The 14,169-nt window shown below is 44.0% G+C and overlaps 1 protein-coding gene across 1 annotated transcript in view; it reads right to left on the bottom strand.

Annotated features, from left to right (window-relative positions):
* The window catches only part of LOC130212711 (thrombospondin type-1 domain-containing protein 7A), a 133,221-nt gene that overhangs the window by 26,480 nt on the left and 92,572 nt on the right, over positions 1–14,169 (bottom strand). The window contains exons 13-18 of the mRNA XM_056443849.1: positions 13,568–13,834; positions 5,851–6,029; positions 5,163–5,168; positions 4,430–4,563; positions 3,825–3,978; positions 2,829–2,970 (exon numbers count right to left, since the gene is read on the bottom strand). Coding sequence (XP_056299824.1) covers positions 2,829–2,970; positions 3,825–3,978; positions 4,430–4,563; positions 5,163–5,168; positions 5,851–6,029; positions 13,568–13,834 — 882 coding nt within the window. The remainder of the gene's footprint in view (positions 1–2,828; positions 2,971–3,824; positions 3,979–4,429; positions 4,564–5,162; positions 5,169–5,850; positions 6,030–13,567; positions 13,835–14,169) is intronic.

Genomic DNA, 14,169 nt, shown 5'->3' with positions numbered 1-14,169 from the left:
TCTAATTTTCTGAGACAGTCCTGTATATGAACCACAATGAAATGTGCCTTGTGCTTCCTGCAGTGACGTTGATTTCCGCTCATTGCCTGGTGTTGCATGTCACACTTCTTCTGCCACAAGACATGCAACACCCACATCCCTTTAAAGACTGTGTGTGTGTGTGTGTGTGTGTGTGTGTGTGTGTGTGTGGACTCTGAACAGCTTCTGGCTGACGAAGATCACCACCGATAAGAGCAGATTACTCTGTCAGCGAACAGGGTCACTGGAGGTTTATTAACAGCTCTCTTAAACCCGTGAGTCTGGCCGCCGTCACTCGCCCTTCATGCCAAAGAAATCAACATCAATACAAGTTTCCCTCCTAATGAACCTCCAGACAAAAGAGTCTCCACAAAAAGAAACGTGGAGAGTGAAGACGCCGTGGAAATGACTCCAGACTCTGAGCCGCCGTCACAAGACGAGGTTTCAGCTGCAGAGACGGAGCCTCGTGGCACCCTGGGGACCCGAGAACGGAGAGATTGCAACAACAAGAAAGAGCAACGGTAAGAGACTGAGAGAGGGGGGGGGGGGAGAGAGGGAGAAGAGAGGGAGGGAGGGGAGAGAGAGAGATGAGAGAGATTCAAGATTCAAGATTCAAGATGTTTTATTTGTCACATACACACACAGGGTGTGCAGTGAAATGAAAGTGGCAATGCCAGCAGGGGAATGTGCAGGCAACAAGTACACACTATTTACAAACAAAACAACACAATATTCACAGTAAGTGTGTGTGTGTGTGTGTGTGTGTCTGTGTGTAAGAGGCGCACTTGTGTGTGGGTCTATGTGGGGGTCCTGGTGAGGTCGGAGTTCACAATCCTGACAAGAGAGGGAGAGACAAGAGAGGGAGAGACAAGAGAGGGAGGGGGAGAGAGAGAGGGCGAGGGATGGAGAGAGAGAGAGAGAGGGGGAGATGAGAGAGCCGAGAGGAGGAGAGAGAGAGAGGGGGAGAGAGAGAGAGCGAGAGAGAGAGGGAGAGAGGGAGAGGGAGGAGACCATAGAGAAAGAGAGATAGGGAGACGAGAGAGAGAGAGGAGAGGGAGGAGACCAGAGAGAGAGGGAGGGAGACAAGAGGGAGAGGGGAGGAGACCATAGAGAGGAGAGAGAGAGAGAGAGGAGAGGAGGAGGACCATAGAGAGAGAGAGGGAGACGAGAGAGAGGGAGACGAGAGAGAGGGAGGGAGACCATAGAGAAAGAGAGAGAGGGAGACGAGAGAGAGAGAGAGGGAGAGAGGGGGAGGGAGACCAGAGAGAAAGAGAGAGAGGGAGAGAGGGAGAGGGAGACGAGAGAGGGGGAGAGGGGGAGGGAGACCATAGAGAAAGAGAGAGAGGGAGACGAGAGAGAGAGAGGGGGAGGGAGACCATAGAGAAAGAGATAGAGGGAGACGAGAGAGAGAGAGAGAGAGGAGAGAGGGAGACAGAGTAGCTTGGACGCTTTCCACATCAACAAAGAGTAAGAAAGAAGAAGAAGAAGAAGAAGAAGAAGAAGAAGAAGAAGAGCTCCATGGAGTCTCTACTCGTAAACTATGCACATAAACACGGGGAACACCGGGAAGAATTATGTGTCACGACTCCCGGTGGAGCAACACAGAGGAGGGGGATGTGGGACAGCAGAGAAGGAAACAGTACGACCCCCCCCCCCCCCCCGTTCCCTTGTTGGTGAAACTGTTTTCTGCAGGTTTTCAGGTCGACATATGAAACTCGTGGTACGAGGCGCGATGGAAAAGCTCTAAGATCTGTTTTTCTTGGGGCCATATCATTTATCTATAGCTAAAAAAATCTTTTGTGCTATTTCGACAACAACAACAAGGTGGTGAACACAGCGGAGCGTTCAGCGTGTGCAGAGACAGACGTGACCCCACAGGAGGAGCGAGGAGACGCAGAGGAGCGCCAACATTAAACTGTAAATTCACCAAGCGGCACAAATCTCCATAAATCCATAGATCCAGAAGCAGCTCCATATTAATGTGAATAAAAGTGTCTTCACAACTTGGTAATAACTACATTTTACATTTGTAAAAACTATGCTATATTTGTAATAAGTATGTTATATTTGTAATAACTGATATATGTGTAATAACTATGATATATGTGTAATAACTGATATAGTTGTCATAACTATGATATATTTGTAATAAGTATGTTATATGTGTAATAACTATGATATATTTGTAATAAGTATGTTATATGTGTAATAACTATGCTATATTTGTAATAACTATGATATATGTGTAATAACTATGATATATGTGTAATAACTATGATATATTTGTAATAAGTATGTTATATGTGTAATAACTATGATATATGTGTAATAACTATGATATATTTGTAATAAGTATGATATATGTGTAAAAACTATGATATATTTGTAATAAGTATGTTATATGTGTAATAACTATGCTATATTTGTAATAACTATGATATATTTGTAATAACCATGTTACATTTGTAAAAACTATGATATATTTGTAATAAGTATGCTATATTTGTAATAACTATGATATATGTTTAATAACTATGTTACATTTGTAATAACTATGTTATATGTGTAATAACTATTTTATATGTGTAATAACTATGTTATATGTGTAATAACTATGTTATGCATTAATGCCATAAGTATATACATCCTATTCTGTTCTTACATTACTTCAGATAAGGGTCTAATTGAGTTACGGGTCAATAATAGAAAATGCATAATGTAAACTCGTCACGTGCAGACGCTCTATAGAAAACAAAAATCCTCAAAAGACAAACATTTGAGTAAAGGTGCGTTGATGTTGCCCTGGTTACCTGTGATGTTGTAGAAGTAGTTGAAGCAGTTGAGGTTCAGGCCGCAGGGCTCCCTGTCCGAGGTGTCGGGACACGCCCTCCCCACGCTGGGCGAGCGCAGCGGGAACGCCTCCCGCACTCGACTGTTGGTCCTGGTGCACGGCTGGAGAGAGAGAGAGACTCGCAATCAACAACAACAACAACGAAAAAGGCGTAAATGATAGGAACTGAATTTAGACTCCATCCATGGCTCACTGCTGGATTATTACCAGATTATTGGGCAACGAGTGATTAAGAAATCTGTCAAAACACACAGAGTCTACACAGGCCTCTCTCTCTCTCTCTCTCACTCACTCTCTCTCTCACTCACTCTCTCTCGCTCTCACTCTCTCTCTGTCTCTCTCTCTCTCTGTCTCTCCTGCTCTCTCTCTCTCTCTCTCTCTCTGGAGTATGATTCTCATCCAGCAGGAAACGACAGGAGGGCTGAAACTGATATTCTGCTGGAAAGGGTAAACCAACAGATTCTACACGGTCATTGCTCACAAAGAGGAGCGTTTGAAGGGAGGGGGGGAGGAGGGGGAGGGAGGTGGGAGGAGGGGGAGACAGCCTTTTGAATATCTCCATCGTTGGCACGATGAATAAAACATCCGAGACTCCGGTACAAGATTGCAATTGTGGGAAGTCGGCGTGTCAAGCACTTTGGGAGAGAAGGGCGTGTGGCTGACACAATGGCCAGGATATATACACACACACACACACACACACACACACACACACACACACACACACACACACACACACACACACACACACACACACACACACACACACACACACACACACACACACACACACACACACACAGCTTCGCCGCTGCGATTAAATCTGAGCGCGGCGTCGCTTTAAAAAAGCCCAAATCAGGCGACACATTAGTCATTTTTTTCCTGCCTCCCGGCTCATATTCCACCGTGAGAAATAACCGGTTGACGAACGGTTCCCGCGCCGCGGCGCCCTCACCAGGCTGCAGCGGCTCCAGGGGCCCCAGTCGTTGAGGACGCAGTCCTCGGGACACGGCAGCCGGCTCTCTCTGGCCCCCAGGGGCATCTCCTCGGGGTCGCACAGGTAGTCCTCCACCGACTCCGACGGCCCGTCCACGGTGTTGAGCATGCACCTGGGGGGGGGGGGGCAATTGCAGTCTCATGATTCTGATTACGCCGTCGGTTTGTGGACTTATAGATTCAATTCAATTCAGTTTATTTGTATAGCCCAATTTCACAAATTACAAATTTGTCTCGGAGTGCTTTACAATCTGTACACATAGACATCCCTGCCCCAAAACCCGAGACAGATTTGCCCAAAGCAGTCATATTAATTTCCGGTTGAGGTCTAAATAGACACAAATGTATTATTTTTTATCACAACAACAACAACAACACAACAGATAAAAGCCTCGTAGAGTTGATCTCATGCTGGTGAGTCTTCATGTGTCTTGTTCAACGAAATCCGACCTCAATTTAAGAAAAGCAGCATCCGCACATTTTACAATCACATTTATTGGATATTCCTGCCTAAAAAATAATAATTCTTTTAATCAGCACGAACATCCTCGATGAGATGGTCACCTGACTTTCCGTGTCTGGACGCCTTCGCCGCAGTTCTCCTTCAGGTCCACGTTGCTGACCTTCCACACGCTCCACGGCTCGGCCACCCACACGTACTGGTTGCAGTCGCTGCGGCACGGCACCACCTCGTACACCTGGGGGGGGGGGGGGGGGACCCCGTTACACCTGCGCTTCACGAGCGCTCGCGGATTGTGGCGGTGACAACTTCCGATTGATCGGAACTTCTGTATTTATAGAAACACGTCCTCTCATCTCGCTGTCAGTCGGCCAGTTTCTCTTAATAAAAAGTGATTCTATGAGTTTTAACTTTAACATGATTGTTCCTGACACCTGAGCCCGGCCTCCGAGAATAAAAAACTTCCCGTACCTTGTTTACTCACAAGCGAGGCGGTTGCGCCCGTTCACGTAGATTATAGAGGCTGTTGATTGTTCACTAAGCTCCGCCCCCTCAATTACTGTCCCTGCACCTCTTGTGTCGTTGTTGTTTGGCTCGACTCATATGCCGTTCACTTTAATAACGGTGCCTTATTTCTCTTTAAAAATCTCACGAACGTTCTGGCCTTTAAAAAAAAATAAAAAATCATCTGAGAAAAACAGAAAATATGGACAGAAACAGAAAGTTTAAGTTTAATTTAATAATTAATAATGACGATAATATTAGTGACCCACTGACATCGGTGACACATTAACGCCTCTAACCCGTCTACAGAGAGCGGAGGAGGGCAGCTCCTACCTGGGCCTGTAGCGATGAGTCACATCCAGCGAGGAGCGTCGGATGAGAGGGGGGGGGGGGGGGATTGGAAGGAGACAGACAGATTAATGAATACATGCCAACTGTTCATATACTGCAGAACCTGCGATTAATGCAACACTCGGGAGGACATAATCAGAAAAGCCTCCGGCATACAAACCGGTGTGAACTTATCAGAAACACACACACACACTTACACACACATTCCTAGAACACACACACACACCTACACACACACTGCTAGGCGTAGATCAACACAACCTTAATCTGCATCTGCTGATATATACTCTCTGGAAGTCTGGGGTCTGGAAAGCATTTTATTTGTGCAAATCGCAGAAGCCTTAAGGAGTCAACTGAGGGGGGGGGGGGGGGGCATTAATGTGGTGGATGGGATCCATTTACAGCACCCGTCGTCTGAAAAATAAATATAAAAAGAGTGCAGCAATAATGAGGGCGGTGTGGAGGAAAAGCTCTGCAGACTGGAGCTCGATGTATTATTCATTAAGACGTTCCTCCTGCTCCTGTACGGTGTACCCCGCCTGTAATGAGTATAAATATAAGTATAAATACTGTCGATATCGTAGCACAGTCGCTCAAATATTCAAGAATCGATCTCAGACACCGACTCAGACTTTTAAAATAAAATGTAGGATGGGGCTCCCGGTCCGACCTGGTTGATGTGGTCCAGTTTGGGGCACGGCCGGCCCCCGTTGTACGGTTTCTCTCGGAGCCACTTGGAGCGAACTTTGACCCCGCTGCCGCAGGACTTGCTGCAGCGCGACCAGTTGGACCACTCGCTGAGCTTACAGTCGGAGGGGCAGGGGATGATGCACGCCTCCTCGATGTAACCTGAGAGGAAGAGGAAGAAAGAAAGACAAATTAAAGGAGGAATCAAACATATTTTGATGTACGAGGGCGAAGGCAGGATGTGTGCCGTGTCGGCACATTAGCACGGACACACTTTTTTAACTAGAACGGGCACTCGGTAGAGCGCATACCTTCGCATATCACAAGATTGGGCATTGCATTATGAACATTTTGGCATTAGTTGCATGCCAATTGGATAAAAATGGACCGTGCTATGGTAAAAAATAAGATTTTGACCTTTCCATGACCTTGACCTTTGACCCGATCGATCCCAAAATCTAATCGAATGGTCCCCGGATAATAACCAAACATCCCACAAAATGTCATGCGATTCAAGAAGATTTTGACCTTTTCATGACCTTGACCTTGACCTTTGACTCGATCGATCCCCAAATCAAATCAAATGGTCCCCGGATAATAACCAATCATCCCACGAAATGTCATGCGATTCGGTTTAATACTTTTTGAGTTATGCGAATAACACGCATACAAATAAATACGCGGCGATCAAAACATAACCTTCCGCATTTTCAATGCGAAGGTAATAAGAGCTTCATGGATCCTCACTCTAAACGTTGTGTTCACCAGATCGATGCATTTAGCTTTAAAATGTTTTTTAAATGTTCTTTGTATGGCGGGAATTTTCTTTTTTTCTTCTTCTTCGTTCCCAATAAAGTGAAAAAAAATCAAAATAAAATGACGACTTGCTTCTTCTCGTCCGTTTCAACGGACGACTAGACGGCGGCCTGTCGTCTTGTTATTTATTATTTCAAAATAGGGGGAGAACATGCGACTGATTCATTCATCAAATTTGCTTTGAAAGTTTAAAAAAAATAACCTTTGTTGTCACAGCCTCCGGGTTCAGGAGTGAGAAAACGGCCTCGGACGATTCTTTTGAGAAGAGAAGAAGTTTTTTTTTAAAGTGTGAAAACTGCATTTGTCCCAAATTCCCCAAAAGGTTACGCTTTTTTCTTTTTCGATTCCCCCCCCCCCAAAAACAATCATTAAAGTTCAAGAGCCCCGTGGATGGGGAACGACTGGCCCACATTCAAAGGCCCGCGTGTACGGGTTGTTACACAAGCTTCATTATTTCAATCTATTTTCCCTCGGCTCACAGGGTCATGACACAGTCAGACTTCTCTCCCTCCTGCTCGGTATTTTTTTTTTTTGGGAGGCTCTCGCCAGCAAACAGGCCGAAGTTCAGTCAGATGTGTTGATCGTCATCCTTCCAAAAATCCTCCTTTTTTAAACCGGGCGGAAGTCTATTCCTCGTTTATTCCGTGAGCTCGTGCAACATCACGGGCATCAGTGCATCCGTTTAGCCTTTGATGAAGACGAGCGATGAGGTGAGTGAGCCGGGAGAGAGGAGCGTCCTCTTGCTCCTCGAGTGAGAGGCGTGTGGCGCTGCGCTGACTGACTGTCTGTGAACACACCTCCCACCACTTTAACACGTTTCAGAGGAATCCCACAGAGACCACTTATCCATGTATATGCGAGTCATATCTCTCACTTTTTTCTCTCTCACAAATATGTTCTGCTGCACCATCATCATCATCATCATCATCATGGCTCACACTGAGCTGCTGGCCACCGTAGCACCAGGGCAGACTGCTGGTTACTCATATTGTATATTATATTATATATTCTGTCTATATATATATAACATTTCAGTTATTGTGAATTACTTAGTATTTTATATTGCTTATTTATAATATATATATATATATATAGATATATTTATTTATTTGTGTCTTTATTTATAATATATATTTATATATTTTTTTGTTGTCTTCATTTTCACATATATATGTATATATATATATGTATGATTATATATATATTGTTGTCTTTATTTAAAATATATATACTGTATATATTTTCTTTCTTCTTTATTCATAGTATATATATTTATACACATATATATATTTTTGTCTTTATTTATAAAATAATTATATATATTATATTCTTTTCGTCTTTTTATATAATATACAAATATTTGTTGTCTTTATTTATAATATATATATATATATATTTTGTCTTTAATTATAATATATATATATTCATTTGTTTTGTCTTTATTTATAATATATATCTATATATTTTTTTGTCTTTATTTATAATATATATATATATATATATATATATTTATTGTGTCTATTGTGCACCCTTTGCTGTCCAGTCAATTTCGCAGTATTTGATCTTATCTTATCTTAAAAGTGATGTCCCACTCCCAAAACCAGGAGCGCATTTAAAATGAAAAAAACACACAGACAAAAACAACAAATGAGGCGTTTGGCTGCCGTTGGCGTGCGCTGCGAAAAGCTGTTTGAGAAACACTCCCACGCGTTTTAGGGACGGCATCTCACAGCTTTGGTTTCAGCCTCGACGACTTTGAGGTAAACAGTGGAATTACGTGGTGTATTTCTCTTTTTTATTAGGGAGCTACCTGCAGAGATCTAATTGAAATCAACAGGGAGGCTCTTGCTTAGTTATTTTGACGCAGTGGAGCGTCCGTTAGTCTAAAAACAACCTGGGCGTTGTGCACGAGACAAAACGCATCCAACCTTTAAATTAACGCGTTAGTTCGTCTATTCCGAGGACGGCTGGAGCTTAAAAACAAGGATACAACTCTCCACATGACAGTTGAAGGGGTGATCAAACTAAGCCGACCTAAAACTGAGCGGCACCTTTCCTTAAAGGTCTTCTTCATCCAGTCCGGACTACGCATGTCAACATGTCACCCGGCACTCCTTCACCGTGCCGCTGCCCGGCCGGCTCCTGAGGCTCCGGGGGATGATTAGGATACGTCCTCCGGCTCCCCCCGGAGGAAGATCAGATTCCTAGCGTGTTTAATAAAACCTGACGCAGGAAATAAACAACTCCGAAATATGGCATGTAAGAATCAGAAAGATTTGCACGTATGTGGAATTCGGCGTAAGTGGAGTCGTAATCAAGAATAAAAAACTTCCGAATAAGAAATAAATAAGGAAGGAGGATAAGAGTATGTTGAAATGAGTCTGATATTAAAGTGCAAAGAGAAAGAGTTGTGCAGGTACAATAAAAGGAGAAAGAAACGAGTGAGAATGATCGATCGCCTGCACACAGATCCATGTGATGAATTCCCTGAAGCTCCGTAACTTTCTTTGGAATCTCTGGCGTTCCTCCCAGAAACGTTCAAACTCAATGATATAATCCACAGTTTTCATATCGAAGCTGTTCAGCTAAACAAGTGTTTCCTTCACGCACGGCTCGTGCAAGAGAGACGCCGTCCGGGTGTCTCTAAAAGGCTCATCTTGTGTTACCGTGCGGTTTGAAACTCTAAAATCGTCTTTTCACCGGCATTTTATTCCACTTAATGTTTGAAGTTCCGCCTCTAACCCGCGAAATATTCATTTTTGTAGCGGTATGTTACAGTGAGCAACACGTCGGTGTTAAATAACTAAGAAATGATACATCCTCTCGACGACCACGCGAGGAAAAATATTCCTTTGAATGCAGAACCAATAGAAACGCTCGGGACAACTCACCCTCTAAATATGTTTCCAAGGATCCACTCACATGCCGGGCCCCCAGGGGCCCGACGAGGACTCCAGCCACCGTTTATTTCTGGCCATGCAACCAGAAATAAAGCCCGGCTGAGTCACCGCGTGGCCCCGAGAAGCTTCACACAAACGTTTCGGCCCCGGGAAGTCATCCGGCATTACAACCTGATTTCTGACCCGTTACCCCCACCCCCCCCCCGCCCCATAAAACATCCTTATGCATTCGAACATTCTTCATGGACCAGCAAATCTGCTTTCTGGAGTATTGTTTTAAGTTCAAGTTCACAGGTCCTCAGCAGAGACAATTGCCCTCGAGCTTTGCACCCTCCTCCTCCTCCTCCTCCTCCTCCTGCAAAGACGAGGCCGACCCCCTCTCAGCCTTCCTGTCATCATGGTAAAGGGCAAAGCATCACAGCTTGCTTATCGCCATAGATATAAGAACTATAGGAGTCATATAAATATATATATTTACATATATATATAAATATATATTTATATATATATATATAAATATATTTAAATAAATATATTTATATATATAAATATATATATATATGTATATATCTATTTCTTTATATATAGATAATATATATATATATATATATATATATACATATAATATATATATAAATATTTATACATATAATAATATATATATATATTAAAATAAATATATATATATATATATATATATATATGACACAGCAGGGGAAGCGGCTGCACCGTGACCTTGCTGATGGTTGTATTTACTCGTGTTGTGTAGGAGACGGTGCAACGTGCAACATGCTGACGGGTGATGTTCAAAGGCATCGCTGGTGTGATGAATCACTGACAGGGGCTTTGAATGTCTGGAACACATTTAGACACGCCTCCTAATGCATGCATCTTATTGGTCGATTCATTTTTCTATTATCAGTTTTAATCGCATCAGTTTTAAAGCGTGTTGTGCATTTGTTCAGTGTTAGTACAGCGTGATCCAGAGTTTGAAATGTTCCTTAAATCTATGATGGAAATAGTAAAACAAGAGGAGTTTCTATCTTTTTGACACTTACACTACAGTCTGTTCAAAATAAATAAAAAAGTATCCTTGTGCATTTAAACATTTCTTTTGAAATGTTTCCGCTGTACCGAAGCGGGATTTCTGTGTACTGTTAACTGTAACTCTCTCTGCAGGCGAGCTCCACTAATAAGTATTGTACATATATATATATATATATAGTCTTTATTTCTAATATATATATTTATACATACATTTATTTTTGTATGTATTTTTTTGTCTAATTATGTATTTTTTTGTCTTTATATATAATATACAAATATTTGTTGTCTTTGTTTATAATATATATATATATATAGTCTTTATTTCTAATATATATATATATAAACATAGATATTTTTGTCTTTATATATATATATATAAATATAAATATATTTATATATGTATATAAAATCCTTTTGTCCATACTGTTCTCTGTAGTTTTAAAATGATATCATTCTGAATAGGATGACAGAATTGGGGGATCTGAGCGATGCCACAAAGCTTTGATCAGCGTGTTCTTTTATACGATGATAATCCTCAGATTCTTTTTCTCTCACTGTGGAAAACAGAGATAATGGTCGACATCACAGCCCGAGGGCACTGTGGGGGTCGAGGAAAAGACCATCGTCTCCTCCGCCATCGAGATGGAAAGTGGCTGAGAAAATAAAGGAGGGAGTGGCAGAGAGAGAGAGAGAGAGAGAGAGAAAGGAGGGATGGAGGGAGAAGAGCGACTGAAAGGGAGGGATGAAAATAGAGATTTAATGATATCTTTTGAGATTCGCGTGTACAGAAGTGTCTTTTTGTTTCCCCCCCCGCGCACCTCACGGAACGGATCTTTTTGTCGGAGCTCACTGATGCTTGAAGATGAATGTGTGGATGCGTCTAAAAACACACACACACACACACACACACACACACACACACGCTCATCCTTACGCCATGCCCCCGTCACAACCACACCCGGATTAGCCGATGCGTCTCCGTCTCTGACTCACGAGGAGACTGACACCGTGTTCTCAGGCGCACGCCGCTGATGGATTCCTGTGAACGTCTCCCGCGTTTCTATTTCACGGCAATTTTCCGAGCCAGGATTCTTTGCTCGACGTAAGACCCGACGACAACGACGAGGAGACAAACGACTGCATTCGGAAAGGAGTCGCCGGCTTCACTTTCGCGATGCCCTCCGCTTCAGATGAATATTCAACGGAGCTAAACAAAGTTATTACCTTTGCATTGAAAATGCGGAAGGTTATGTTTTGATCGCCGTGTATTTATTTATTTATTTGTATGCGTGTTATTCGCAAAACTCAAAAAGTATTGAACCGAATCGCATGCAATTTGGTGGGATGATTGTTTATTATCCGGGGACCAGTTGATTAGATTTTGGGATCGATCGGGTCAAAGGTCAAGGTCAAAGGTCATGAACAGGTCAACATCTTTTTTTTTACCATAGCACGATACATTTTTGTCCAATTGGCATGCAACTAATGCCAACATTTTCATAATTCAATGCCCAATCTTGTGATATGCAAAGGTATGCGCTCTACCGAGTGCCCATTCTAGTTTATTTATGTATTTGTATGCGTGTTATTCGCATAACAAAAAAAGTTTTAAACCGAATCGCATGAAATTTGGTGGGATGATTGGTTATTATCCGGGGACCATTTGATTAGATTTTGGGATCAATCGGGTCAAAGGTCAAGGTCAAGGTCATGGATAGGTCAAAATCTTCTTTTTACCATCGGTCAATTTATATTCAATTGGCATGCAACTAATGCCAAAATGTTCATAATTCAATGCCCAATGTTGTGATATGCGAAGGTATGCGCTCTACCGAGTGCCTGTTCTAGTTCTTGCATGTTTCTCACCTGAAAACAAGGCAGCCGGCTGCACGCCTCAGGTCTTCTACTTCTGTCACGAGGCCCGAGGGCCACACTTACGTTGTTCGTTGACCCAAACTGGGACATTTTTCTGCTGACCTCCAACATCACAGACGCTCAGGTCGTCTGGGTCTCATGTCTACACTTTTTTTACTGATCCACTCAGCACAATGTCCACAGGTTTCATTGGGACCGCTTCTACAGTACAAACAAGATGGCTACTGACAGACAGGACTAGAGACAGACAGGACTAGAGACCAGAGGACTAGAGACAGACAGGAATAGAAACAGACAGGACTAGAGACCAAGGGACTACAGACCAAGGGACTAGAGACCAAGGGACTGACTAGAGACAGACAGGACTAGAGACAGACAGGACTAGAGACCAGAGGACTAGAGACAGACAGGACTAGAGACAGACAGGACTAGAGACCAGAGGACTAGAGACAGACAGGACTAGAGACAGACAGGACTAGAGACCAGAGGACTAGAGACAGACAGGACTAGAGACAGACAGGACTAGAGACCAGAGGACTAGAGACAGACAGGACTAGAGACCAAGGGACTAGAGACCAAGGGACTAGAGACAGACAGGACTAGAGACTAAAAGACTAGAGACCAAGGGACTAGAGACAGACAGGACTAGATACAGACAGGACTAGAGACCAAGGGACTAGAGACAGACAGGACTAGAGACTAAAAGACTAGAGACCAAGGGACTAGAGACAGACAGACAGACTCTCACACACACACACACGCACACACACACGCACACACACACACACACACACGCACACACACGCACACACACACACACACACACACACACACACACACACACACACACGCACACACACACACGCACACACACACACACGCACACACACACGCACACACACACACACACACACACACACACACACACACACACACACACACACACTCACACACACACACACACACACACACACACACACACACACACACACACACACACACACACACACGCACACGCACACACACACACACACACACACACACACACACTCAGCTGCCCACCGTGGCTGTTGCAGCGCGCCGTCTCCACCAGCCGGTTGTCCTGGTCGTAGCACACCATGGCCTGGTAGCGGTAGCCCTGGCCGCACTCCTTGACGTCCCCCTGGAGCCTGACCCCCAGGAGGCTCTCGGGCCGGCCGCCGGCGGGCAGGATGCAGTCGGACCAGTTGCCCAGCGGCTGGGCGTTGTGCTTGTCACAGGGGCAGTACTGGGTCTCGCTCAGCGGGTACATCTGGGTGTTCTTGCACTTGTCTTTCTTCTTGCTCCTGCCTGAGGGGGAGCAGGAGGACAGCGATGAGCCGGGCGGCTCCGGGAGAGGTGACTCACTTCCCGTCTCCCGTCGGGCGGATGTGTGTTTGAGTCTCATCGGATTTGAGGACCCTCCCCCCACCACCACCATCAAGCCCTTTAGGGGAGTCTGAGCTTGTACTCACGAGGCCGGGTGCCCCGATGATAGATTACACCGGCAAAAAAGACCTCTCTTATAAAAACGACCAGATGTTTTGTTGTTGTTAATATTGTTAACCGTAAATCAAATGCGTATTGGTTCCCCCCCCCCCCCCCCGACCCCCCCGTGACATCTTGAGTTGTTTCCCATGCGAAAA

The sequence above is a fragment of the Pseudoliparis swirei genome, chromosome 22 (assembly GCF_029220125.1).
Source record: "Pseudoliparis swirei isolate HS2019 ecotype Mariana Trench chromosome 22, NWPU_hadal_v1, whole genome shotgun sequence".
NCBI classification, from domain to species: Eukaryota; Metazoa; Chordata; class Actinopteri; order Perciformes; family Liparidae; genus Pseudoliparis; species Pseudoliparis swirei.
Note: the sequence above shows the minus strand (reverse complement) of the source record. Positions and strands in the feature narration are given on the sequence as shown.